Source organism: Sus scrofa, chromosome 7, assembly GCF_054392235.1.
Source record: "Sus scrofa isolate SSC_HxYL_T2T_F1_AM1 chromosome 7, Sscrofa_HxYL_maternal_Yorkshire_Landrace_v2.0, whole genome shotgun sequence".
NCBI classification, from domain to species: domain Eukaryota; kingdom Metazoa; phylum Chordata; class Mammalia; order Artiodactyla; family Suidae; genus Sus; species Sus scrofa.
The window spans coordinates 2,331,912-2,358,827 of record NC_139389.1 but is presented as its reverse complement, the minus strand read 5'-3'; the positions used below and the strand labels follow the sequence as shown (position 1 = coordinate 2,358,827).

At 51.1% G+C, this 26,916-nt stretch overlaps 1 protein-coding gene and 1 long non-coding RNA gene across 12 annotated transcripts in view; one reads left to right on the top strand and one right to left on the bottom strand.

Moving 5' to 3' along the window:
* Nucleotides 1–26,916, top strand: part of LOC102161744 (uncharacterized) — a 109,779-nt gene that overhangs the window by 53,337 nt on the left and 29,526 nt on the right. The window contains exons 3-4 of one of the 11 annotated variants that reach the window (XR_014809506.1): nt 15,307–15,690; nt 17,390–17,495. The exons of 7 other annotated variants lie outside the window; for them this stretch is intronic. This is a non-coding gene — a long non-coding RNA (uncharacterized LOC102161744). Of the gene's footprint in view, nt 1–3,451; nt 7,471–15,306; nt 15,691–17,389; nt 17,496–26,916 lie in introns of those variants that run through there. 3 more of the 11 variants (XR_014809504.1, XR_014809507.1, XR_014809505.1) reach the window with 3 other exon arrangements.
* On the bottom strand, nt 15,959–17,032 carry FAM50B (family with sequence similarity 50 member B). The gene has a single exon (XM_084967303.1). The coding sequence runs from the start codon at nt 17,030–17,032 to the stop codon at nt 16,040–16,042; it is 993 nt and encodes a 330-aa protein (XP_084823429.1). The 3' UTR covers nt 15,959–16,039.

Sequence of the window (26,916 nt, the reverse complement as noted above, 5' to 3'; positions counted from 1 at the left end):
GATGGACCCACTGGAGGGTTTCAAGCCGACACGTGTGAGGTGTTTGTTCCTTTCGAACCGGGTCGCTCTGGAGGCTTTCCTTAGAACCTGAATTCCCCATGAGATCCAGGAAAGCAGCGGCTGCGGTCAAGGTTGTCACGCTCACGGTATCTGTGGTCCCCGGACGAGGCGACGAGGGTGCCCGCGGTGGGGGTCCTTGCCAGGGGCTGTCCTCGCCCTCCCAGTTCCCTTCTGTGCTTCCAGTCGGCTGCATGATGTAATTGCTGTTGTGCCATTTTACAGGTGAGGAAACTGAGGTTCAGAGAGGGACTCCAGGTCACAGGAACCCGGGACATCCCTTGAGCTCAGACTGGCCCCTCGGCTTCTCTTGTGAGCGTGTGCTCATGACGACTGAGATGGTCTTTTCAGGGGAAGAAAAGGTGGTCCTTGCAGATGTGTCTCCTAAGAAATCCATTTATAATGGAACTCGGTGAATATTTAAATGTCGTTTCATTAGCACAACAGCAGTGTCCTTTCGTGCCCTTTGTATGTGACATTCAACCTGCAAAGCTTATTTTCAACAGTGAATCTAGTACTATTGAGTAACTTTTCAAAGAGGGCCTTTGATTAATCTTTGGTCCTATTAAAAACTCAAAGAAGGAGTTCCCATTGTGGCTCAGTGAATTAAGGATCCGACGTTGACTCTGTGAGGATGCAGTTTCGATTCCTGGCCTGGCTCAGTGTATTGAGAATCTGGACTTGCTGTGGCTGTGGTGTAGGCCAGCAGCTGCAGCTCCGATTTGACCCTTGGCCTGGGAACCTCCATATGCTGTAGGTACAGCAGTAAAAAAAAAAAAAAAATTACAAGTTTGACGACATTTGAGCAACAAAATCCTCTTAAACATAACAAATGGGAAAAATAACAAATATTCACAGACTTTTTCTTTTTCTTTTCTTTCTTTTGTTTTTTGCTTTTTAGGGCCACATCTGCGGCATAAGGAGGTTCCCAGGCTAGGGGTCTAATCAGAGCTACAGCTGCCGCCCTACACCATAGCTCATGGCAACACCAGATCCTTAACCCACTGAGTGAGGCCAGGGATTGAACCCACATCCTCAGGGATCCTAGTTGGGTTTGTTACCGCTGAGCCCGGAGGGGAACTCCCACACAGACTTTTTTCTTAATCTCAATGTTTCAAGCTTAGGTTTGATTTCTCTTCATCAGTTTTACATTTTAATTCTGTATCTTTTCTTTCTTTCTTTTTTTTTTTGTCTTTTTGTCTTTTCTAGGGCTGTACCTACGGCATATGGAGGTTCCCAGGCTAGGAGTCTAATCGGAGCTACAGCTGCTGGCCTACGCTGGAGCCACAGCCACGCAGGATCCGAGCTGTGTCTGCGACCTACACCACAGCTCACGGCAACACTGGATCCTTAACCCACTGAACAAGGCCAGGGATCGAACTGGCAACCTCGTGGTTCCTAGTCGGATTCGTTAACCACTGCGCCATGACGGGAACTCCCTAATTCCGAATCTTTTCAAGATTAAATGTCACGTGCTCACGACGGAAATGATGATATCATCCCAAATAGATTTGGGGTTGGATTCCCAGTGAATTTGGGGGACTCCTCAGAGCTGGCAGAGGTCACATCTCGTGCAGGGGGTTAGGCGGGAAGTGTGAGCGGGAGGTAGGACATTCTTGATGGCCAGGCTGGGCTGGTCCCGTACTGGCTGGGCTGGCTCTGCCCTTGGTTCTCGCCTTGCTGTGTCCATGTCTTGGGAACAGCTTGGTTTATACCCTTGTCCCCTCCATTCGGTCCCCCCTTCCTGCCGTGACTCTGGCCCACGTAGCTGGACGTCGCAGTGTTATTTCCAGCTGAATTCGATTCTAAATTCCTCTCGTGTTCTGCACGTTTGCTGCAGCCATTAACTCGCAGGGATTTAAATGGTGTTGGACGGACTCCCTGTCTCCCCAGGGTGCTGTCTGCCCTGATCGCAGTGGGGGTCAGGCCGGTGGCCAGTGTGTGCGACGGTGACCCTGAGGGAGGAGAAAGCAAATGGGGGGACTACGAGGGGAGCAGGGGGGCAGGATGGGGAGATGGTTGTGAGGCAGAGGCGGAGACAAGCCCACCTGCCGGCCGGGTCGGGCTGACGGGGCGTGGAGACCCCAGCAGGACACAGGGGCCTCTCCGCCAGGGTCCTGGGAAGAGGGTGAGGGACCCCAGAAGGTGACAGGGAACCGTGGTGATGGGGGAGGGCTGGGAAAGGGGGCAGCTCCAATGGAACCTGCTCCGCAAGGAGGAGGCTTAGCGCCGTCCGCTCGGGGGCCAGGCTGCCCAGCGCTCCGGAAACGTGTGTGTGTGTGTGTGTGTGTGTGTGTGTGTGTGTGTGTGTGTGAGCATGACTGTGTGTATGTGTGTGTCTGTACATCTCTGACTCTGTGTGTGTATACGTGTGTGAGTGTGGGTGTGGGTAATGTGTGTCTCTATGTATGGCTGTGTTTCTGTGTGTGCTTGTGTATCTGTGTGTGTAGGTGTGTGTCCGCAGTGGCTGTGTGTGTGTGTGTGACTGTGTGTCTGTGGTGACTGACTGTGTGTGTCCACCACGTGTCTGTGTGCGAGTGTGTCTGTGTGTGTGTCAGTGTGCAAGTGTGAGTGTGTGTGCGTGTGTGTCTGTGTGTCTGTGTGTCTGCGTGTGAGTCTGCATATACAGTCCTCGGCGGGCACAGCTTTGCTGAAGCTGCCGTGGCTCGTCCTCGTCTTCGTCTCTGGGACGCAGAGGAAATGGCCCGACTGGAACGCGTGTCCCTCTGAGTGACCGCGTCCTCGGAGCCACCTGGCCAACACAGTGACACCACGGCGCGGGGGTTCCTTTCACTCTGGAGGAGGCAGAATCGCTGCCCCCAGGTCCTCAGGGACGGGTACTTGTGAATCTCTGTTTATGGAATTTTCTTTTACCTTAAAGTACATTAAAAATATTGGCGCAACAATATAAATAACCCCTCTTCTTTTTTTTTGAAAGCAAGAAGTTTCTTGAACTTGTATTTGTTTTGCTTCTTGAAACCAAATCCCGGGGGACGCCGGAGCCCAGGCAAGCGCCCCAGTGCTGCAGGTGGGGCTGTGGTCACCAGCAGAGACGGCTGCCTCTGGAGGGCCCCCCAGGGGGCCAGCAGCCCCCCCACCTCTGTCTGCAGCTGTGCAGGTGGTGGGTCAGGCTGGGATGCTCGGAGCTTCTGTTCTGCCGGGCCCCACACCCCTGCCGGGCTCCGCTGTGGATGGGCCTCGGGGCCAGGAGTGTTTCAAAAGCCGAAGCTTTGGCACAGGGGCTCTTCTTCTGTTTGTAGCTGAGAGTTGCCATCCGCTCAGAAAATTACAGTTTCTAGGCATGTGGGTTTGGAATTTGAACAACATGTTACTTTATTCTGGAAACACTTTATCAGAGCTGAAAATTAGAGTTCTCCCTCTGCCACGTTACCAGGACGCCCAGAAGGCGCAGAGAGGGAAGCTCGGCATTCGCTGCTTGTGAAACAAAAGCCACATTAAGGACGAGGCCGCCATCTGAGCCAGCATCTTGCCTGGGAATCGTCAGGCCTCATGAACGAAGCTGAGGAAATCTGCAGGGCACAAAACACAGCATCCGTACCCCAGCGAGGAGCACAAAATTCCCTCCTGTTTTGCGCCACCTGGACCTGAGGCTCCCGGGACGTAAAAAGCCAGTTTTCCCCACGGCCCTTGGGTTAGGACAGGGTCAAAGTCACGTCCATTTCCCTGTGAAATAACGACACAGAGGAGGGAAGCTTCCGACAAACTGGAAATTATCTTTTAGGGTGCCGTTCGAGACAGGAATTGTCACAGCACCAAAGCCATTTCAAATGCTTCGAGTCTGTGCCTTCTTTCTGCGCAAGGGACACGTGACTTGAAACTCTGTGGGCTCTGCAAACCTCATTTGTTAGTTGGGAAATTGAGACACAAAAGAGGCATGTGGTTCCTCGCTGGGTCTGAACTCGGTTCCGTTCCCAAGTGGAAGGAACCGCCCATCCTGCTGACCGTGTGGGAAGCCCTGCTGTCACTGCTCTCGCTGCTTCTGGGCTTGTGGGGAGTGTGGAGTCAGCAGTCTGTCCTGTTTCCGTCACCGGCCACATCTCTTCCTCTGTGTTGTGCCCACGGCAAAGGGACCAGCGGAGTTCACGGTCTCAGCCCCGGGGAGGGGCAGTGAGAGGTGAACCACACGCCTCCTGCAAAGAACGAGCTAGATGCACATTCAGTGTTGAATCGCTCAAGAAACTCTGCTCTGCTAAGACTGTGTGCGTAGAAGTGAGATGGGGAGTTCCTGCTGTGGCTAAGTGGGTTAAGAACCCGAGCCGTATCCATGAGGACGCAGCTTCGATCCCTGGCCTCACTCAGTGGGTTAAGATCCTGCATTGCCGTGAGCTGTGATGTAGGTCACAGACTCGGCTTGGACCTGGTGTTGCTGTTGGCTGTGGTGTAGACCCACGGCGGCAGCTCCAGTTGGACCGCTAGCCTGGGAACCTCCATGTGCTTCAGGTGCCCCTAAAAAGGAAAAAAAAAAGAAGTGAAATGGGAGAGCTTGCGGGTTTACCTGCCTCGCCCCGGCCGTCACTGTCACTTGCATTCGAGACTACAGACACACGGTGGGGGTGGGGGGCCAGGGGCTGCAGAGTCGTCGTTTCGTCTGCACGGAGTCCTGGTTTTGCAGGATGGCAAGAGTTCTGGGACGGGAGCCACTGCAGGTGCTTTAGCGCCATCGAGCTCACCCCACCCTTAAGGACGGTTAAAACAACACAATTTATGTTCTGTGCATTTCCCCACAATTAAAAATCAATTTTATAAAAAGCTAGAGGGTAAGTCTAACTCAGGGAGTCAGAATTCCGAAGTGGCCTGTGATTCCTCCTGGCCCAGCCCCACTGCCACGCAGTCGCCTGTTGCCTATGGCGGCCAGACCTGTGAATACGATGGGGTTTCACTCCTGTCATTGCTTATCTGGTAAAGATAAAGCGGTTATGGATGTGATTCAGGTCCCTAATCAGTGGCCTTTGACGTCGTTAAGGGGAAGGTCAGCCTGCGTGGGCTCACCTGGCCTAACCCTTGCCCAGAGGGCCTCCTGAGCGCGATCTGAAGCCGTGGCTCCGAGAAGTGCCGAGTCGTGGAGCAGCCCACGAGGGAGGGCGGGGGGCCGAGGGGGCTCCCCTGCTCCTGTGTCACAGTGACCCCAGTGCCACCAACAGCCAGACAGCTTGCCGGGGGACCCCCTCCTCCCAGAGGAGACCCTGCAGAGGCCTCTGTGCCTGGACCCCTGACCACAAGGGGCGTGAGCTCCCGAGCCTGTGTTGTTGTGAAGGGCTGAGTTTCTGCTACTCTGGCGGCAGCAGAAGACAGATATTAATCCTGTGGTCACTGGACGTGTCCATTGGGCATCTGTGGTCACTAGCCGTCTGTGGCCTCTCGCTGGGATTCCACGGACCTGGCTGCTTCTTGGCTCGGGCAGGGGGCGGGGGGGTCAAACGTGCTCACCTGGTGAGAGGAAAGCTGTGCTTAGGGGACGAGTGCAGATGACCTTGGTTTATCAGTAGTATTTTTGGCCACGCCTGTGACATGCAGCAGTTCCTGGGCCAGGGCTTGAACCCATGCCGCAGCAGCAACCAGAGCCACACTGGATCCTTCACACACTGAACCACCAGGGAACTCCCTGGTGATCCCTTCCTCATCCTCCTTCCCTGATGTTTGAAAACATCAAACGAAGTCATGTTAAATCTGTTAGAAGATGTTTTGATGCAAAAATACATGATTATCTGGAGACTGTATCTGCTTATATGTTCATGATCCGTCTTCCTAAACAGGAATGGCCGCTCCGTGTGAGATCAGGGCTCTTGTTCTCCTGCCTCCGCGGCACCCCGTGCCGAGGACACGACACACAGCTGGAGAAATGTACGTGAGCCCCAGAAATCAGGTCCGGTTTGCATGCGCTCTCATGACAGTACCACGGCCTAGATGTTAATAAAGAGAAAACATCAACAATTTTCTCTTGGAAACTTTGTAATCTAACAGTCCATGGATTTATCCCTCACGTAACTCCTAACACATAACTTAGGAGATACTAGTTTTAATTAAGTATATTCACCCGCATGCCAGAATTTGATCACTTCCTTAACATAAGAGCTGAAGAAACAGAGCAGACGAAACCGGAGGAAGAGTGCACGTGTTCTACCACAGACACCCACTCCCAGGGACCGTGACAACAGCCGAGGGTGGCAGGGTTCCGCCCTGCCCAGAACGAGGGCTCGGGTTTGGTGCTGTCCCACGAGCCAGCACTGCGGATCTCAGGGTAAAGAAGTGAGCTCCCGAGACTGTTTTCTAGCAGACAGGTCCCCTCGGTGCGTGGCACTTGGGGTGAATTTTCAAGCTTGGACCCGTGAGAGAGGGCGGAAACAAAGCAGCATTGGCTCGTCTCAGAGCCAGATCGATGTGGAAGATTTTCCAGTTTGTCACTCCAACGGCTAGAATGTGCCAGGAAGATGGAAGCGTGTGGGCAGGGATGGGAATCTGGTTCTTTTTAGAGGACGACGTGGGCCCCGTGAGACCTAAGACCCAGGTCGTCTGAAGACCTAAGAGGGGCCAATACAAGAACGTTGTGTGGCCCTTTCACTCTCTTAGTAGGAATACACCTGCAAATGGTTCTTTCCTTTTTTCTCTATTCCTCCTCAGGGCACCTTCCTAAACCTCGGCCATCCCATAAATCAAAAGACTCTCCTGATTCCTCTATGTGTTTTTGTTTTTTTCTCTAACTAGGGACACGCCTAACTCCACCACTTTCCATGTCTGCCTTTCACTTTAAAAACTGTAGTATGGATTTAAAATAGCATTTGGGGAGTTCCCGTTGTGGCTCAGTTGGTTAAGGACCTGATGTTGTCTCTCTGAGGATGTGAGTTTGATCCCTGACCTCATGAAGTGGGTTAAGGATCCAGCGTTGCCACAAGCTGTGGTGTCGCAGCTGCAGCTCTGATTCGACTCCTGGCCTGGGAACGTCCATAGGCTGCATGTGTAACTCTAAAGAGAATTGAAAAAAGGAAGGAAAGAAGGACGGACGAGAAAGAAAGCAGAAGAGGTCACCTTTGGGACAAGCTGAGAAAGGACTTCGCGTAAAAGGAATAGGAAACCTGGAGAAGAAGCTGAATGTTCCACGATTAAAATACGGACTCCGGTTGAGAAACTCCTGGACCAGGAAAATTCTAACATGTTGATGTGTGCAGTGTGACTAAAACGTCTGTATTTATGTCTCTGGCTCTGTTTTGTTTCTATATATATTTGACCCTTCCCCCCCATCGAATTTGTGTCATTTCGTTGCATTTCATGTCTCCCCAATTCACCTCAAATTCTCTTTGTATATGTAATACCCCCACCTCCAACCAACTTGTGAGCCACCCTTAGTTATCTTTTATTTACGGCAGAATCATCAATAGATGCGCTGTAATATCAAAATCACTCTCATCCGCCATCTGTTCACAATATTCTAGAACTCCTTGGAAGTCATATCTTGTTAAAAGTCTGATTCATATAAACCAGATGTCCAGCACTAAGGAAATGGCTTAGTAAATGACGGTGCTTCAAGATCCTGGAATATTATGCCGCCACTAAAACTATAATGATGCAGCCTATGTTAAAATATAGAGTGGTATAATCTCTTATGGAAAAATAATATACAAAGTATACATACACTTAGATTATAACTGGGTTAAATATTTATGTATCAGGGAAAGAGTTAAAGACAATACGTAAAAATGGTACGTGGGAGTTCCCGTTGTGCCTCAGCGGTAACAAACCCCACTAGTATCCCTAAAGATGCAGGTTCGATCCCTGGCCCCGCTCAGTGTGTTAAGGATCCAGTGTTGCCATGAGCCGTGGTGTAGGTTGAAGATGTGGCTTGGATCTGGTGTTGCTGCGGCTGTGGCCTAGGCCAGCAGCTACAGCTCTGATTCGATCCCTAGCCTGGGAACTTCCATATGTGTGGCCCTAAAAAGAAAAAAGAAAAAAAAAAGAAAGGAAAAAGGTGCCTGGCTCATTCCAGGCCTACATGGCTTTCTTATTTCTCTTTCTTGCCTTTTTGTTCTTTTTCCTCAAATAAATACGCCATGATCTGTTGCCTGGTAAGAACTTTAGAACCAAACCAAAAAAATAAGAATCTATAGTTTTGCTCCCTAGTGTCCAGTTTTCTTCTCCCTAATAAATGTTTAGGAATATCACTGACATGAGAAAATTTTTCTATAGAACTGGCTAACTGGGTGTAGTAATTCTAAAGTCAGCAGGCAGCTTTGCTCATGGAATAAAACACATGTTTGTGGACCAGTAAAAAATGCAATGCTGTCGATCTGTCGACAGTAGTAAAAAGTGGGATAATGCATTTTGGCTGACAGTTTTAAAGAGCAAGGTTGCTCTCTGTTGTGGCTCAACGGTAAGGAATCTGACTAATATCCATGAGGACACAGGTTCAATTCCTGGCCCTGTTCAGTGGTATCCAGCATTGCCATGAGCTGTGGTGTAGGTCGCAGACTCAGCTTGGATGCCACTGTGGGTGTAGTATAGGCTGGCAGCTGTCACTCCAGTTTGACCTCTGGCTGGGATCTTCCACATGCCACAGGTGCAGCCCTTAAAAGCCAAAAAAAAAAAAAAAAAAAAAAAAAAGAAAGAAAAACAAAACAAAACAAACCCAAAGCTGAATAATCCTTTCAAGCCCACTGTAGCTAAAAAAAAAAAAGGGAAATATAGGGAGCTTAGTATGCTGTCCAATGATAATAGTATGTAAAACACACAATGACAAAAACAAAGCCTCAGCTACCTTGCCAAAATCTCGGGGCCAACAAACCCACCCAGAGCCACAGGACCAGCAAGGGTGGAGCCTCACATTCACTCTCGAGGGACTCAGACCCCTGATTTCCCACCTGAGGGTGCAGTCACCTGCTTAGGACCCACAGGTAGACGTGGTTGGCAGTGAGTGAGATTCCTGTCCTCTGTGAGCCTGTGGGGGTCAGTTCCCCCCCACCACTCAGTCTGAACCCCCGTAATAACGGGGGTGTGATTACTCCTCAAGGCCGCCTGGTGACCTGAGGCTGAGCTGGGGACAGAGATGCTCCCAGGATGAATTCTACAGACCCGGCCAGGCAGAGGGGGCGCATGCCGCACAATGACCACCCACGGCTCAGAGACAGGAGCTCCCCCAAACCGGGCATGAGAGCTGAGACTCATGCAGGGCCAGCTTCAAGGTTGTCAGCCCCTGCGAGGCTGCTGCTGTGACACGTTCTCCGCCCATGGCTCGAAATATTGCACAGGACTTAATTTCCCGTGATAACTTTTGCGATAGCTCAACAATTGTGCTTTGACAGAGACCCTGGGGAAATGTGCTGGGGGGGAGAAAAAGGCCTTGCATTCCGACCCCAAACGTAGTCAGTGTTCGAACATCAAAGATAATTGCTGGCAAAGAAATTGGCTAGGAGTTCCCATCATGGCACAGCAGAAACAAATCCGGCTAGGAACCATGAGGTTTCAGGTTCGATCCCTGGCCTCGCTCAGTGGGTTAAGGGTCCGGTGTTGCCGGGAGCTGTGGTCTAGGTTGCAGATGTGGCTCAGGTCTGGTGTGGCTGTGGCTGTGGTGTAGGCCAGCAGCTGTAGCTCCGATTAGACTCCTAGCCTGGGAACCTCCATATGCTGTGGGCGCGGCCCTAAAAGGACAAAATAAATAAATAAATAAAGTACAGTTGATTTACAGTGTTGTGCCAGTTTCTGCCATTCAGCAAAGTGACCCTGTCATACATGTAAATATGTTCTCTTTCCTGCATTATCTTCCATCGGGGTCCATCCCAAGAGGCTGGGTAGAGTTCCCTGTGCTTCCCTGTGCTGTACAGGAGGGCCTCATTGTGCATCCATTCTGAATATAGTAGTTTGCATCTACTAACCCCAGACTCTCAGTGCATCACGCTCCCTCCCCACCCCACCTCCCCCTTGGCCACCGTGAGTCTGTTCTCTGTGTCTATGATTTGCTTCTGTTTTGTAAATAGGTTTCCTTGTGTCATATTTTAGATTCCACATGTAAGTGATATCATATGGTTCTTTCTCTTTCTGACTTATTTCACTTAGGATGAGAACCTCTATCTAGTTGCATTCATGCTGCTGTAAATGCCATTATTTCATTCTTTTTTATGGCTGAGAGTAAACCACATCTTAATCCATGTATCTGTCGATGGACATTTAATTTGTTTCCGTGTCTTGGCTATTGTGAATAGTGCTGCAGGGAACATAGAGGTGCATGTGTCTTTTTGAATGGTGGGGTTGTCTGGATATACGCCCGGGAGTGGGATGGCTGGACCATACAGTAGTTCTGTATTTCGTTTGCTAAGGAAACCTCTGTCCTGTTCTCCAGGGCGGTTGTACCAGTTTGCATTCCCACCAACAGTGCGGGAAGCTCCCTTTTCTCTGGAGACCTTTCTGATTTTTACAACCAAAGCAGGTGGCGCCCCTGGCATCCAGTTTGCAGAGGCCACAGGGATGGTGCCAGACAGCTCACAGGGCACGGAGCAGCCCCCCCAGTAAAGAATTAGCGGATCCAAAGTGTTCACGGTGCCACTGTTGAGAAGTCAGGTTGTAGGTGGAAGCTGCCCGGCCTTGCATGTCCCACACTCTCTCTTTGTCATATTCCCTTGGTCCCGCGGGGCCAGACCCTTTCCCTGTGGGTGCTGGGCTGGGTTCCTGAGGGGATCTTGGGGGTTGGGTGACACACGCCAGATCTTGGTAGTGGTCGTCTTTCTGCAGTGGGACTGAGAGGGACCTTTTCCCCTCTCTCGGCGTGTCCATATCTTCTGAGTTATGGAATAAGAATGTGCATTTCTGTAATCATACATCCACGTCGCCTTTATATAATGCAAAATAAACATCACAAGTAACGCCTTACAGCCCTGTAGCGCTACCTAGTGCTTTGCGAGATCTCATCCACCGAGAGTCACAGGGCCATTGGCTTCACGGAAGTGATAATCTGACATTGAAGGATTTTTTATTTTTTTTATTTTTTATCTCTTTGGCTGTGCTCATGGCAGGTGGAAGTTCCCGGGCCAGGGATCAAACCCGAGCGACAACAGTGATAATGCCAAATCCATAACCTGCTGTGCCACCGGGGAACTTCCCGCAGGATGTTTTTAACGGGAGGGTCGGACGGCCACCATGAGGGCGGTTAGGGATCCTGTTGTCCCCATTTGGTGAGAAGATAGAACCGTTTCTCCTAAACATCTAGGAACCACCGCTTCGTGGAAGCTCAGTAGCATTCGGGCTCCGACGAGTGCTTCCCTGGGCCCGCTTTTTCTTTCTAAATCCTGTGTTTCGGTTTCGGCACTTCAGGGAAAGCCAAGCCACCAGCAACACTGTCCTGGGAACTTGAGGTGACACCATCCATCCTTTCTCTCTTCTCTCAACAAGTTACTCAGATCGCCTTCTGACTCAAAGGACACATTCCTTCTGCAAAGCCGGGGGGCCGTCCAGCGGGGACCTGGTCCAGGGCCTGGCTCCGTAGGTCACCCCATTCTGCTGTCATTGCCGCTCTCCCACAATCGGCCCCGTTCACCCCTGCCCAGAAATACACCTAAATCTTGGCATTCTTTAAAATCAAGGGGAAGGAAAGGTGTGCGTCTTCGTTCTCTTTCACATCCACCACCAGCTGGGGCTCGCTTTCTTCCCTTCCCAGCTTCCTAAAGGGACGTCTGTACTTCCCATTGGCCGCTTCTCCACCTCCAGCCCCTTCTTGTTCTCCCCAAGGTCGACCCGCTGTCAAGGCAGAGGTTTTTGGCTCCTATCTGCCCGTGTTCCTCAAAGACCCGCCTTGCCCCCGGGCAGCACAATTACCTGGAGGCCTGCTGACCCGAGGTCTCGGGTGGGGCTCAGGCCACACTTCGCAGTTTTGAGGCGCTCCTGGGACTCACAGTCCAGCTCGTCTCTCGTGCTGGCCCCTTAGCTGCGGGCCCTCCTTCCCGCAAACTCTAGGTAGATGCCACTTTCAGAGGCAGAACTGGAAGAACTGGGTTTGACTTGTAGGGGACATTTTTTTTTTTTTTTGTCTTTTTGCCATTTCTTGGGCCGCTCCCGCGGCATATGGAGGTTCCCAGGCGAGGGGTCTAATTGGAGCTGTAGCTGCCAGGCTACGCCAGAGCCACAGCAACGCAGGATCCGAGCCGCATCTGCGACCTACACCACAGCTCACGGCAACGCTGGATCCTTAACCCACTGAGCAAGGGCAGGGATTGAACCCGCAACCTCATGGTTCCTAGTCGGATTTGTTAACCACTGCGCCACAACGGGAACTCCAAAGGGACATTCGTGTGATGTGATATCATACACAATGAGAAGGAAAAAGACTGCAAACATACATTTTTGTCCTGAAAAAACTTTTTTTTTTTTTTTTTGTCTTTTTGTTGTTGTTGTTGTTGCTATTTCTTGGGCCGCTCCCGCGGCATATGGAGGTTCCCAGGCTAGGGGTCGAATCGGAGCTGTAGCCACCGGCCTACGCCAGAGCCACAGCAACGCGGGATCCAAGCCGCGTCTGCAACCTACACCACAGCTCACGGCAACGCCGGATCGTTAACCCACTGAGCAAGGGCAGGGACCGAACCCGCAACCTCATGGTTCTTAGTCGGATTCGTTAACCACTGCGCCACGACGGGAACTCCTGAAAAAACTTTTAAGGTTTGATCTCATTCCCCCCCCCCCATAGCTATGTACAATAGCATCTGAGATGAGTTTTGGCATCTTTAGACTCTTGGTGCGAAGGCAGAGGTGGGGACGTTTTCACCTGCCCCGCAGCTTGGCTCAGAGGGACCCACCTAATAATCCCTTTTCTCCTTGGCACGGGGTGGGGGCGGGGAATAATTGTGCGGCGTCGGAAGTGGGTTTGGAAGATCAAAGCGTTTATCTGGAACTCTGTCCCCTCATCTCCCCCAGCATCAGATTTTATCAGTGACATTAGGCAGGGACGGTGGGTGGGTGGGGGAAGATGCAGTTAGACATGTGCTGGCTTAAAAATCCCTACTTCCTTAAAAAGATAAAACGAAGCTAACATGTCAAACCAAACCCGCGCCCGAATCTGCTGGGGAAATCTTTGTGTTCCTGAAACCAGCAGGTTGTGGACTGGCGGCGAGCAGAGCCGTGGGGAACGGTTGGGACGGAGCCAGAGGGAGAGGCCCGTCAGCACCAGGAGGAAGAAAGCCCAGGAAACTCTTCCCCAGGGATGAATGTCGGTCACCCTCCCAGGGCAGGGGGCCAAGCTGCCCCCAACCCCCCAGCTCCAGGCAGGCAGGGTCCTGCGGGCAGTGGGGGTGGCTTGGAGCCTGTCCTCCTTGCAAACAGCCTGTCCCAACTCACCCCCTTCTCTCCCTGGGGCCGCCGCACGGCCACGTCCTCTGGGGACAGGAGAGAGGAAAAGTCCCCATCTTGCAGGCCCCTCAGCTCAGAACAGCCCTTGCTCGGGGGCCATTGCTTTGCTTTGCGCTGGCTTTCAAAGGCAGGCCCAGCCCTTGGCTCTGCAGCATCCACAGAAGCAGGGAAGGGGCTGCTCTGTCTCACCTGACTCGCCAGGTCAAAGGTCCCCAGCAGCCCGTGGTGGGCCTCGTCCACTGAACACACTCGTTCAAAGCCAGGCACGGGTCCAGTGTGCACAGCATGCTGCTGTGATCAGAGCCAGACGTGGCTCAGGGGACCTTAGCATCCTCATTCCCTCTTCCTTGAGGGCTGCCCTGTTGGAGAGGCAGGGAAAGCTGGCATTTGGCCTTTCGAGGCGTTAAAGGTGGTGGGAGCGACGAGGAGGAGGGGTGTTATAAATGAGAAATCTGTGCCTTGTTGTGCCATCAACAGGCAGAAACCACAGAAACCTCCAAGCAAGAAGGGCTCTGCCCTTTGCTGGGGAACCGGGACAAGGTCTTGGTCAGGCTTCTTTTTTGGAGGAGTGGGAGGAAGCCGCACCCTAGCATGTGGAGGTTCCCAGGCTAGGGGTCCAATCGGAGCGACAGCTGCCACTCCACACCACAGCCACAGCACTGCGGGATCCGAGCCACGTCTGCGACCTACACCACAGCTCGTGGCAATGCCGGATCCTGAACCCACTGAGCGAGGCCAGGGATCACACCTCCATCCTCATGCATCCTAGCTGGGTTCGTTTCCACTGAGCCACAACAGGAACTCCCTTCGCCAGTTCTCAGGGCTTCTTAGCAAAAGCAAAGGCGGTATGGTTGGATCTGGGTGGGAGTGGGTTTTAATCCTCTTTTTTTAAAAAAAAATCAGGACAATATGTAGGTGTACAGGGGAGCTGGGAGAATGAAGGGAGCAGTGATATAATTGAAAAAGTTTTCCCTACCTCTGCTCCCCACGCCCCAGGAGAAATTAAATCAGTTGGGTCCAGAAGAGGCCCCACTTCCCAGTTGTGGCGGAGCCTGCAAGTGGGTGAAGGTCACATCCTAATGGGATGAAACAGCCCCACAACCACTTGATATGAACAAAGGCTTTGGAGTTCCAACTGTGAGGGGTGGGTTAAGAATCTGACTGCAGCACTGGGGGCGCTGTGGAGGCATGGGTTTGATTCCTGGCTCAGGAACTTCCATAGGCCTTGGGTGCAGTCATAAAAAAATTTTTTTAAATGAAAAAAGAGAAACAGCAAAGAGGCTTTGCTACCTTCTGCCTTCTCACACATTCAGCGTTTAGATGAGTAGACTTTCCGACTTTTTAAAAATAGGAAAGGATTCTAGGCATCTTTCCCAGGATAAACAAATGCACATCTAAATTACCACGGAGCATGCTGCTGCTCCAGAGAGAAAGCCTAATTTGAAAGCAATTGTGGAAAAATAGAAGTGAGGCCTGTGTTTTCTTTACTTGGGCCAGTCATTACTCAGGACAGTACTTTAAAAAATCTAGAACACTGAAAAATTGCAGCTTCTAAATCTATATATTTTGAAGACATTTGGAGTATACATATATGTTTTTAAAAAATGAAAAGGGAAAATTTGAGATGAAAGTATCTCGGGGGGTTTTGAAGGCAGTGTGGGGAAAATGCTTCAGTACAATGGTAAATTTAAAAAGCGTATCGCAAAATTACATGGACAGTTTAATGATAAAGATATATATTATGTATACACACGCACCTGGGGGAAATGACTGAAAAATTTAAAATGTCATAATAACAGTGGTTTTTTCTGAGTGGTACGATGAGTGATTTGTTTCCTTCTTTGTATTTAAAAGTTTTCTATAATAAGCATGTGTTACTTTTTTTTTTTTTTTTTTTTTTTTGCCTTTTAGGGCCTCACCTGTGGCATATGGAAGTTCCCAGGCTAGGGGTCGAATTGGAGCTGCAACTGCCGGCCTACTCCACAGCCACAGCAACGCAGGGTCTGTGGGCCTCTTCAGAGACCTACACCCCTAGGGCCCCTCCGCAGGGAGGAGGAAGCCCATGAGGGAGAGGCCACCCTGAGTGTGGAAGTTAAATGACGGGCAACGTAAGGTGGTTGGTGGCTCTAATCCTGAGAGAGGAGCCACACCAGCTACGCTGACGTCTGGACCTGCTGTGAAACGGCTGCACAGCGAGGGAGGACACAAAGTCACCTGCGATGGGAGGTCCAGGAACTGGGAGGCGGTCAGAGCCGCAGGCGGGACACGGATGGAGAGAGAGCACGCGAGGCCGAGGTAAGGCCCTTCCCTGAAGCTTAGGGCCGTTTCCATCACTTTGCCCCAAATCACACAGCACGTAAGAAGCTGCGCTGGGACCCAAACCCAGACAGTCGGAGGCCGAGTCTGCGCCCACGATCCTTGCCAGATCGCCGTGGTCAGCTCAGGCCCTGGCCCTCGCCCCCACCCAGGCTCCCGCCCAGCCCAGCGGAGCCAGGCCGCCCACAGCGCCTGGGCGACACCAACCCCCCGACCGGAACACCGCAGCCACACCACGACCACAGGGGCAGAGTGAAGCCGCGCGGGCTTTATTCATTTTCAGCTGGGAGGTCAAGGCCGCCGAGCGCGGGGGCGGGGGGGGGGGAGCTCAGCGGACGGTGTAGCGGTCCCAGCGCTTCTCGGGGTCGTAGGGCTCCCAGCGGCTGGCGGGGAAGATGTGCTTGTTTTTCTCGTACCAGCTGCGCAGCACCACCTTGCCCGCGTGCGACTCGTCCTTCTCCAGGGTGGCGTCGCTGCGCAGCCGCACGTCGTCGTGCACGTCGAAGGTGAAGAGCGGCCCGCTCTTGCCGCGCGCCTGCGCCACGATCAGGTCGTAGAAGGTGTGGCAGTGCGGCAGGATCAGGTCCTCCTTGACGAACAGCAGCTGCTCCACGCCGGCCGCGCGCAGCTCGCGGAAGTCGGGGCGCAGCGCCTGCAGCGCCCTCTTGAGGAACTGCTGCACGGTGCCGCCCTTGTGGATGCGCGCGGCGCGCCGGTGCCCGCAGCCGTCCCAGTAGCTGAAGGTCACCTCCACCTCCTCGCGCTTCACGCGCTCGCGCCGCGCCTCCCACTCGCGCCGCAGCTCCTCGCGCAGCCGCCGCTCCTCCTCCTCGCGCTCGCGGTCCGGCAGGAAGCTGGTGTCCACGGCCGGGTCCTTGCCCAGGGGCCTGCGGGGCCCGGCGGGCTCGGCGGCCTCGCGGTCCCCGTCACTGTCGTCGTCGCCGTCGTCGGTGGAGAAGGACAGGCCGCAGATCTGGCGCCGCTGCTCGCTCTTGCGCTCCCGCTCGCGCTGCGCCTCCAGCTGCCGGCGCCGCCGCTCCCGCCGCGCGCGCTGCGCCAGCTGCATCTCCCGCTCGCGCACCAGGGCCTCCTGCCGCGCCTTCATGTCGTTCAGGGTCACTAGCCCCACGGTGCTGGACTTGAGCTCGGCCTCCACCGCGTCGTAGTGGGCCGAGAACTTCTTGTCCACCTTGGACTTGCTGATGGTCTCCTCGGCGATGCGCTGCTTCAGCACCTCCATCTGCTCCTTCTGCTTCTCCCGCTTCTTGAGCAGGTGCAGGGCCCGGCCCGCCTCGCGCATGGTGCCCTTGTACTGAGCCATCGCGCCGCCGCCACCGCCGCCGAGCCTCGGGGCTACCGCGTGGACTCTGCATCAGGGACGAGAGAGACGGGATTACAGAGGACCGGCACCGGGCGTGTCCAGATAGCTCAGTGCACAGTTTCGATGGCGCGTCCTAATAGAACTTTCAGCGATGGTGCAATGTTCTGCAGCTGCTTGGGGCTACTGAGCGCTTGAAATGTGGACGGCACCGTGGAGGCACTGATTTTTTAATTTTAACTAAATTTAAATGCAGCAGCCACATGTGACTACCGGCTCCTATACTGCCCAGTGGAGGCTGGGTTTGGGGAGCTGCCCGTGGTCAGGGTTGGTCTCCCCAGCGAACTCTTACCTGTCCAGGTACACTCACCTGTCCCGGTATCCATGCAAGAGTCAGAGCCCCCAGAGACCCGCCTGCGCTGGGCCTGAGCCTGGATTCCAGGTGTCCTGACCACGAAGACACAGTGTAAGAAAGCGCCTCCCTTCTCAATCGGGCACAGGAGCCAGTGAGGGGAGAAGGGCCAGACAAACACCTGGCAGCCCCTCCCTCTGGGGTGTTCACGTCAGCTGAGTTTCCAGGCCTGGCAGGACTGTGCTGGTTGCTGTCCGTATTCCTCCCTTAGGAGTCATTCCTGGAGTTCCCGTTGTGGTTCAGGGGTTAACGAACCCAGCTAGCATCCATGAGGATTCGGGTTTGATCCCTGGCCTGGCTCAGTGGGTTAAGTATCTGGCATTGCCATGAGCTGTGGTGTAGGTCGGAGATGAGGCTCAGATCTGGCGTTGCTGTGGCTGTGGCGTAGGCTGGCGGCTGTAGCTGCGATTTGACCCCTAGCCTGGGGACTTCCATATGCCGCGAGTACAGCCCTGAAAAAAAAGTCAATCCTGCAGTGAGTGTTTGCTGAGTCTTCCTTGTGCCCAGTGCTCAAGTTCACAGAAGCCAGGGTGGGCACAGCCCTTGTAGTGGGAACTCCCAGCACAAAACTGCCTTCTGGATGTTTCAACCCAGGCAGAGTGAGGCTGCCCTAATTCGTTTCCTGCCTCAGACCAATCCCGTCGGGCACCCGCGGGACCTCACCCCCCAAGCCCTGTCCTTCCACCGCACCCTCTGAACGCAGCAGCTCATCAGCAAACTCCTAAAGCCGCAGCCGCCCTTGGGAAACGCCCGGCGGCCTTCCTGCCCCACCCGGGAAACTGCCCCTGCCCCCGACTTCCGCCTGGTTCTCCCTCAAGGAGAGGTGGTTTCCTCTGAGCTTCCCCATCATCTCAAAGTCTGAACCGGCGATGAGTGTCCTCGCTGTTTCCAAAACATTTCTTCAGTTTCCCCGAAGAGCCCCAGCTCCCTAAAGCTCCTGCTGTCCAGGGACACCGTCCCTGCTGTGACCGACCTCGCTGCAGTCCCTGTCCTCCTCCCCAGCCTGGAGGGTCCCCGCCTGCCTCCTCTGCCTTCCTCCTCCAGTCCCCCTCCCACACGGTCCCGGGTGCCTCAGCCTCCCGCCTCACTTCCACACCCAGCTCTCATCACTGCGGGTGGGCGCTCATCTCCAAAACCTTAGCTCTCTTCTCTCCTTTGCGGGCACCCCAACTCCGCCCACCCTCTGATACCTTGACAGCCGGAGCCCCAAAGACCCCATCACCCCTCCAGCATCACCACACCCTCCCGTGCCTGCGCTCCCCTCACCCACCAGAGAGGAGGGGACTCCGTGTATTGGGGGGGGGCTGGAGGTTTTCTGTAGAGGGCTGAGGGCTGGCCCCCTCCGGGTGGGTGGGCAGGGCTTGTAGGAAGGGGCCCTCCAAAGCCAACAGCTCGGATGGGGCATCTTCTGTTCAGGAACTGAGCGCTGCAGGGTGGCTGCTGGGTGCCGGGCCACGTGGAGCGTTGGGAAAGGGGAGGGTGGGTGCCGTTATGAGAGACCCGGTAGGACAGAGGAAGGACTCCAAGTTTGTCCTAAAAGGGATCGTTGGCGATTTTCCTGTATTACATGCATTTTCCTGACTCACGCATGCATGCGCCTTTCCGTCCTGGTCCTGAAAGAGGGTCCTGAATGAGCCCTCATCCTGGTCCCACCCGGCTTCTGTCTTCTCAGCTGCTAACCCAGGCGGCTGGATGCTGCTGGAGCAAACGGCGCAGCTGCTGCCCGCCCGTCTCTAATTCATGACAGGTCCCCAAAGGGGACTCAAAACTGCCCAGAAATTCTCTTCCTGCTCCAGGAAGCCCACTGTCCAGTTCTCCGGGACGACTCTTTCATCAAATGCCTCCTCCTGTGCTCCCTCCCTGCAGCTTACCTGGGAAACGTTTGGCAGCTCAGCCATGGCTGAGTCTTTCTTGTGACTCCGTCACACTGATGCTCTGGGTAACTGAACCCTACTCCCGCCTAAATTTTCATACGAATCCTTCTCGGACTTGTCGGATCTCTTCTGGGGCAGTTTCTCCAAGGGTATGGTCTATGAAAAGGGTCTTAAGCTCCACGGATGAAGAGAAACTGAGTGAAACAGCGTGTTTTCTGTCTTTGATGCTCTTCTGTCTGCTGTGACTCTCCAGAAGGTGGTCAGGTATTTCGTGCTTCCAGCAAGTTCTGGATAGTTAAATACTTTTTTCTTTTTAGGGCTGAACCTGCAGCAGGTGGCGGTTCCCAGGCTAGGGGTTGAATTAGAGCCGCAGCTGCTGACCTACACCACAGCCACAGCAACGCCAGATCCAAGCTTCGTCTTTTACCCATAGCTCATAGCAACACCGGATCCTTAACCTGCTGAGCGAGGCCAGGGATTCAACCTGTGTCCTCGTGGATACTGGTTGGGTTTGTTTCTGCTGAGCTGCAGTGGGAGCTCCTGGATGATTAAATGTTGCCCCTCTATAGGGTTACCTGCTAGTGTTCCCGAGACCAGAGTGTCCCGGGACCTCGTTTGGAGAAGCCGGCTGTGAAATGCATGCCAGCCTCTCAGCCTGGCCCTTCTCAAACAGAGTGTCTGGGGCACTGCCTCAACGAGAAGCCCTTTGTCACGCTGAGGGTAGAAGTGGCTCCCGTGGGCCTGGCAGAGAGTTGGGTGCCGGAACCCCATCATTGTGGTCAAAGAAGAAAGAGCGCCAGGCGGTCCCCTGGACTGGGTCCTCCACACGCAGTCAGTTACCGCCCCACCCCCAGACTCTCCTGGATGTGCCTTTTCTCTCCTTTTCTGCCCCTTGCCATCATCTAGGAATCCTGCTTTCCCCACCTCCAGCCTCCTCCAGGGGCCCTGTCACCATCTTCTCAATCCTGTCTGTCTGCTGTGCCCTGTCCAGTGATTCTCGCAAGAAGTAAACCTGCTGCTCAATGCTCTCTTCCAACCTCCCCTTCTGCTTTTTTTTTTGACCACTGCTTCCCCCTCTTCGGCCCGTGGAGTTCCCAGGCCAGGGATCCGATCCGAGCTCAGCCACTGACAGAGCCGTAACCTGCTGTGCTGGGCTGGGGATTGAACCTTGTGCCCCAGCGCTCCCAAGATGCCATTGATCTCACTGCGCCACAGCGGGAACTCCCAGCTCTGTTTTAAGACCATGTTGGAGTCCTTCCTCTGTCCTACCGAGTCTCTCATAACAGAACCCACCCACCCCTTTCCCAACGCTCCACACCGCCCGGCACCCGGCAGCCACCCTGCACCACTTACTCTTCCTGAACAGAAGATGCCTCGTCCTAGCTGTTGGCTTTGGAGGTCCGCTTCCTCCGAGCCTGCCCTCCCCCCGCCCCCCGCTAGCCCTCAGCCCTCTACAGAAAACCTCCAGCTCCCGCCGCCCCCAGATACACCGTTACCAACTCCCTCCTCTCTCCAGGCTCCTGGATCATTGCCTTTATCAGACGTAAAATAAACCTGATTGCCGGCCGCCTCCGTTTTCAATGGGATGGTCCATCCAGCTCCACTTTAATCCAATCAGCCGGAGTTTTGCCATTCCGTGTAACTGCCCTTCCTCCAGTCTGATCAGAACCCGAATGCCATGTGGTCCCCACACCTCGTCTCCCCTCTTCCTGCTCTCCTGCCTCCATCCTCCTAACTCAATCACCGCCTCCTGCACGGCAGCCAGCCAGCCCCGGATTAACAAGGTTAGTCTCGAACTCTCTGAAAAGGTTGACAAGAAAAACAAAGAACAGACGGAAGCAGGTTTATCTTAAGAGTCCGAGTTCCTGATTTTAAGAATTTTCCCAAGTTCCCTGATGTTCACCCCTGAGGCCTCAATTCTCAATGAAAAGTACCCCATCAAACTAAAAGCCTCTGCTCTCAACACTTTTAAACTTTATCGACAAATAACAATACCAAAGAGGGCACAGCAGCCACAGTCTGCTCCAGGGAATCTGAAATGCCGATTAAATAAGCAGATTTTAATTTAGAGGAAATGTAGTCTCCTCTGGGTTTTTACAAGGTAAACAAATATGCAAAAACAAACAGCAGCAATTTAAAAAACTTCGACAAAACTAAAAAGCTACTCTTTCATTTTAATAGGAAAAAAACAAACAAACCGAAAAACTGCAATTCAGTTTCCATTCCAAACAACCATCACCCATCAAAAAAGGATTCCTTTTGTCACAATTGGGTTTCAACTTGCCTTCCACCAGTCTGAGTTCTGATTTAAAATGCTAATCCTGCAAGTGGCCAGTGTCCTCGCCTCCCCAGAGTCAGCCCTTCGTGAACACTGGTGGTGGACCAGTGTCTGTAAGGTGCCGAGGCTGCCCAAGGGCCCAGGTTGGGTCTAGACTGTCTCCTGATGGCCTCATCCCTCTGGGAGCCCTCCAGCAGCCATCAGCGTATTCTGAAACTGGTTGTCCAAGCAGAGCCGCAGGACCTCTCCCTCAGATGCCAAAACCAACCAACCCCTGCATGACCTCCCCAGAATTCTGTCACCAGACCAGAAGTCCTTCACAGATGTTTTTAAATGAATATAGAGGCGACTGCGTTGTGAATTTTAAAATCGGGGTTAGAAAAGGTCTTCCAGCATTTGCTTGGGAGAAAGCCAATATTTTGAGAAGCTGCAGGGTCAGGGGAAGATCCCTCATGTGGTCAGAGACAGAGAAGTGCAAAATATATACCAAGTGGAAGAAGCCTGGACAGACAACCCAGGACTGCTGTATGTGTGTTCACTGGGAAAAAAAAGAAGAAAAAATACAAATAGAACATGCCACAGACTTCAAAATAGGCGGCACCGTAAGTGTCCCTTGAGTTTCATAAGATCAAAAATTTTTAACGTTTTTTTCAAGTCATGCATCGGGTGGTCTAAAAAGAAAAGTAGCCCCGAAAGGATTATTTTAACCCCCAAAACAACAGCCCAGATCTCCCAGATTCATCACTTTCTGCGGGCGTCCCCTTCCAAGCCCTCCAAGTATTTCTTCTCAGGTTTTCCTTCTTTTTTTTCAGTCCTTACGCTGATGTTTGTGGCGGATCAATTTTACTTTGTCTGGAGCTGTTGATAAAACTGATAATGCGCCAAGCCAGCTACCCAGGAGGTGGGAGGGAAGCCAGCCGGCCTGGGCGATAACTTTCCCGAGCCCCTCGCGACCCTCCAGGGATCTGCCAGCCCTGTTTTTTGGTTTGTTTGTTTTTTTTAATGTTTTATTGAAGTCTGTAATTTACAAGACTGTGATAACTCCCAGTGTACAACAAAGTGACCCAGTCTTGCATATACACCTACCCATTCTCTGATTGTGTTCCCGCCTAGATGTTCACAGAACACTGGGTGGGGTTCTCCGTGCTGTACAGCAGGTCTCCTTTGGCCAGTCGTTCCGTATAGCTCCGTGTGCATGTGCCAATCCCAACCCCCAGTCCATCCCTCCCGTCCCCCACCTGTCCGCCTTCGTAACCATACGTTTTTCAGAATTTGCTTCTGTTCTGCAAATACAAAGTTCATTTGTATCCTCTTTTTTTTCTTAGATTCCACATATGGGTGATATCATATGATGTTTGTCTTTCAGTGTCTGACTTGGTATGATAGTTTCTAGGTCCTTCCATGTTGCTGCAAATGGCATTATTTCATTCTTTTTTATGGCTGAGTAATATTCCACTGTATATATGTACCACATCTTCCTTGTCCTTTCCTCTCTTGAAGGACATTTAGGTGGCTTCCATGTCTTTGCTACTGTAAATAGTGCTGCAGTGAACATTGGGGTGCATGTATCTTTTCAAATTCCCCAGAGGGTTTTGATATTGCCTCTGGTCTCTGTTAGGTGTATCACTTGGTCCATCATGCTCTGGGTTTATTCTTCAAACAGCTTGTAAACATGGAAGACACTCCCCCATTGACAGGATGCCTGTGCCGTGTAGACGGAGCAGTTCATGCTCGGGCCCCTCACAGGTCGGACCCTTCTGCCGACTTGTATGTTCTGCCAGGGGCACCACTGTTTGTGATACACACAAAATACATCACAAAAGAAGAAACAACCTCAATAGCTATTCCTGCCACCCATCACTTTAATTTGGGTCCAAATAAACAAAAGACATGCGCTAGTTGCCCCAAATTTATCTTTAGTTACAATTTGAGATTGGCTTTCCTCAGAGCTTCTTAAAATTTATTTTTATATTTACATTCAGTACCGTCCTCTCTCTTTGGTGTATAGTTATTTGAGTTTTTAAAGTTTTTAATGCATCCTTTGTTACAGATTTTATTTTTTATTGAAATATTGTTGGTTTACAGCATTGTATTTAAGTGTACAGCAAAGCGATTTCGTTGTGTCTATTTCAGATTCTTTTCTGTTACAGGTTTCTAGAAGACGTCGAATATTGTTCTTCGCCCTCTGCAGTAAATCCTTGTTGCTTATCTGTTTTATGTATATTAGTTGTCTCTATTAATCCTAAACTCCTAATTTATCACCCCCTCCTTTTTCCCTTTCATAACCAAAAGTTGGTTCTCTGTGTCTGTGGGTCTGTTTTCTGTTTTGTATGTAGATTCATTTGTGCTATTTTTTTATATTTACATGTGTAAGTGATATCATGTAATATTTGTTATTCTCTGACTTATGAAAATCTGTAGGTCCACCTATGTTGCTGCAAATGGCAATATTTCATTCTTTTTTGTGGCTGAGTAATAGTCCACGGTGCATATACACCACAGCTGCTGAAACCAGGCGTCTGTTAATGGGCAGTTGGGTTGCTTCCATGTCTTGGCTTTGGTAAATAATTCTACTTTGAATATGGGGTACATATCTCTTTTCAAATCAAGAGTTTGCATTTTTCTGGATATAAGCCCAAGAGTGGCATTGCTGGTTGATATGGTAGCTCTGTTTTTAGTTTTTTAAGGAACTTCTATGCTATTTTCCATGGCGGCTGCACCAGTTTACATTCCTGCCAGCAGTGTGGGAGGGTTCCCTTGCTCCACGCCCTCTCCAGCATTGGTGATTTGTAGAGTTTGATGATGACTATTGGGAGATGGACTTCTTTTTTTTTTTTTTTTTTTTTTTTTTTTTTGTCTTTTTTTGCCATTTCTTGGGCTGCTCCTGCAGCATATGGAGGTTCCCAGGCTAGGGGTCGTCGGAGCTATAGCCACCGGCCTACACCACAGCCACAGCAACACGGGATCCGAGCCACGTCTGCAACCTGCACCACAGCTCACGGCAACGCTGGATCGTCAACCCACTGAGCAAGGCCAGGGATCGAACCCGCAACCTCATGGTTCCTAGTCGGATTCGTTAACCACTGAGCCCCGACGGGAACTCCGGGAGACAGACTTCTTAACCCCCTTTACCCACTGTGCCTTCCTTCCCCGCGTCTGGAAAGCGCTAATCTTTTCTCTGTGTCCGTGAGCTTGGTGTTCTTTGTCTTTTTTGATTTTTTAGATTCCACAGGTGGGTGAAATCACACAACGTTTGTCTTTCTCTGACTTACTTCACTTACTGTAATGCTTTCAAAGCCTGTGTTGTCACAAATAGCAGGTTTCCCTTTTTTTATGGCCGAATAATATTTTACTTAATATAAATATATTCCATTTCTTTGATCGAGTACCTTCTAGTTTTCAGGATATAGGTTCTTCATTTCCCTGGCTAAATTTATTCTTATGTGTTTTATTCTTATTGATGCCATTGTAAATGGAACTGTTTTCTTAATCTCTTTCTAACTATTTCATTATTAGTGTGTAGAAATGCAACACATTTTTGTACTTTGATGTTGTATCCTGCAGCTTTATCGAACTTGTTTATTCTAACAGTTTTTGGTGGTATCTTTAGGGATTTGAATATTTAATACCATGTCATCTGCAAATACTCACACTTTTACCGCTTCCTTTCTTATTTGTGTGCCTTTTATTTATTTACCGTTCTTGTCTCATTGCTCTGGCTAGGTGCTCATTTTTTAATCGTTTATTATTATTATTCAGTTTTGAGAGCTTTTTGTGTTCTGAATACAGATCCTTTAGCAGACATGTTTTTTTTTTTTTTTTTCTTTCTTTTTTTGGTCTTTTGTCTTTTTAGGGCTGCACTTGAGGCATATGGAGCTTCCAGGGTTGGGGTCCATCAGAGCTACCGCAGCCAGTCTACACCACAGCCACAGCAACGGGGGGATCTGAGCCACATCTGCGACCTACACCACTGATCATGGCAACGCCAGATCCTTAACCCACTGAGCGAGGCCAGGGATCGAACCTGAAACCTCATGGATACTAGTCAGGTTCATTACCCACTGAGCCACAATGGGAACTCCCAGATATGTGATTTGTGATAGCTTCTACCAGTATAGATTCTTTTTCATTCTTGTAAACATCTCTTGCAGAGCAAAAGTTTTAAATTTTGTCAAAGTCCAATTTATCATTTGTTCATTTATGGATTGTGCTTTTGATGTCTTAGTTTTTTGCCTAACCTAAGATTACAAAGATTTTTCTCCTATGCTTTCTTCTAAAAATTTTGTAGTTTTATATTTTTCATTTAGATCTATGATTTTTTTTTTTTTTTTTTTTTTACTTCTTAAGGCCAAGCCTGTGGCATATGGAAGTTCCCAGGCTAGGAGTCTAATCCGAGCTATAGCCACCAGCCTACATCACAGCCACAGCAACGCCAGATCCTTAAACCACTGAGTGAAGCCAGGGATCAAACCCGAGTCTTCATGGATACAAGTCTGTTTCATTAACCACTGAGCCACAACAGGAACTCCTATTTTTTACTTAATTTTTGTATAAGATATGAGGTTTAGGTCAAAGTTAATTTTATGCATATAAGTGTCTAATTGTTCCAGCGCCATTTGTTTAAAAGATCATCCTTATTCCATTGAATTTTCTTTGTCAGAATCAGTTGGCTGAATTTTATGAATCTATTTCTGGACTCTGTTCTGTTCCATTGAACTGCGTGTGTTACTTTGCTCCTGTGTTCGCGTCCTGTAGCTTTGTAGAAAGTCTTCACATGGGTTAATACGAATCTTCCAGTCGTTTTCTTTCAGGAACTTTTCAAGTGTTCTAGTTCTTTTGTCTTCCCACATAAGCTGTAGCATCACTTAGTCTATCTGCTATAAATGGTCTTTCTTGGAGTTTTACTGGGAGAGCAGTCAATTTATGGGTCGATGTGGAGGGATTGGCTCTCTTGATCACATGGAGCTTTCCAGTCTGTGAACATTGCGTGACCTCCATTCGTTTAGGGCTCCTTTGTTTACGCTCATGGCATTTTGTAGTTTTCATCATACAGATCCTGCACGTGTTAGCTTTATACGCAAGTAGTTAAAGCGTTTATCTTTTAGTGGGAGCCATTGTAAATGGCTTCTTAACAATTTGGCTTTTATTGGCATCTGCTATTTTATTACTTATTTTCTATTTTTTCCCTGTTTTCATTCCTCTGTTTCCCCCTTTACTGCTGCCTTTTGCATGACTTTAGTTTTTAGTATTCAATTTTAATTTTTCTTTTCCTTTTTTCTTGTCTTCTTAGGGCTGCACCCGCGGCACATGGAGGTTCCCAGGC

Coding starts and splice junctions, on each gene's coding strand:
- FAM50B (XM_084967303.1), bottom strand. CDS start 17,032: ATGGCTCAGTACAAGGGCACCATGCGCGAGGCGGGCCGGGCCCTGCAC.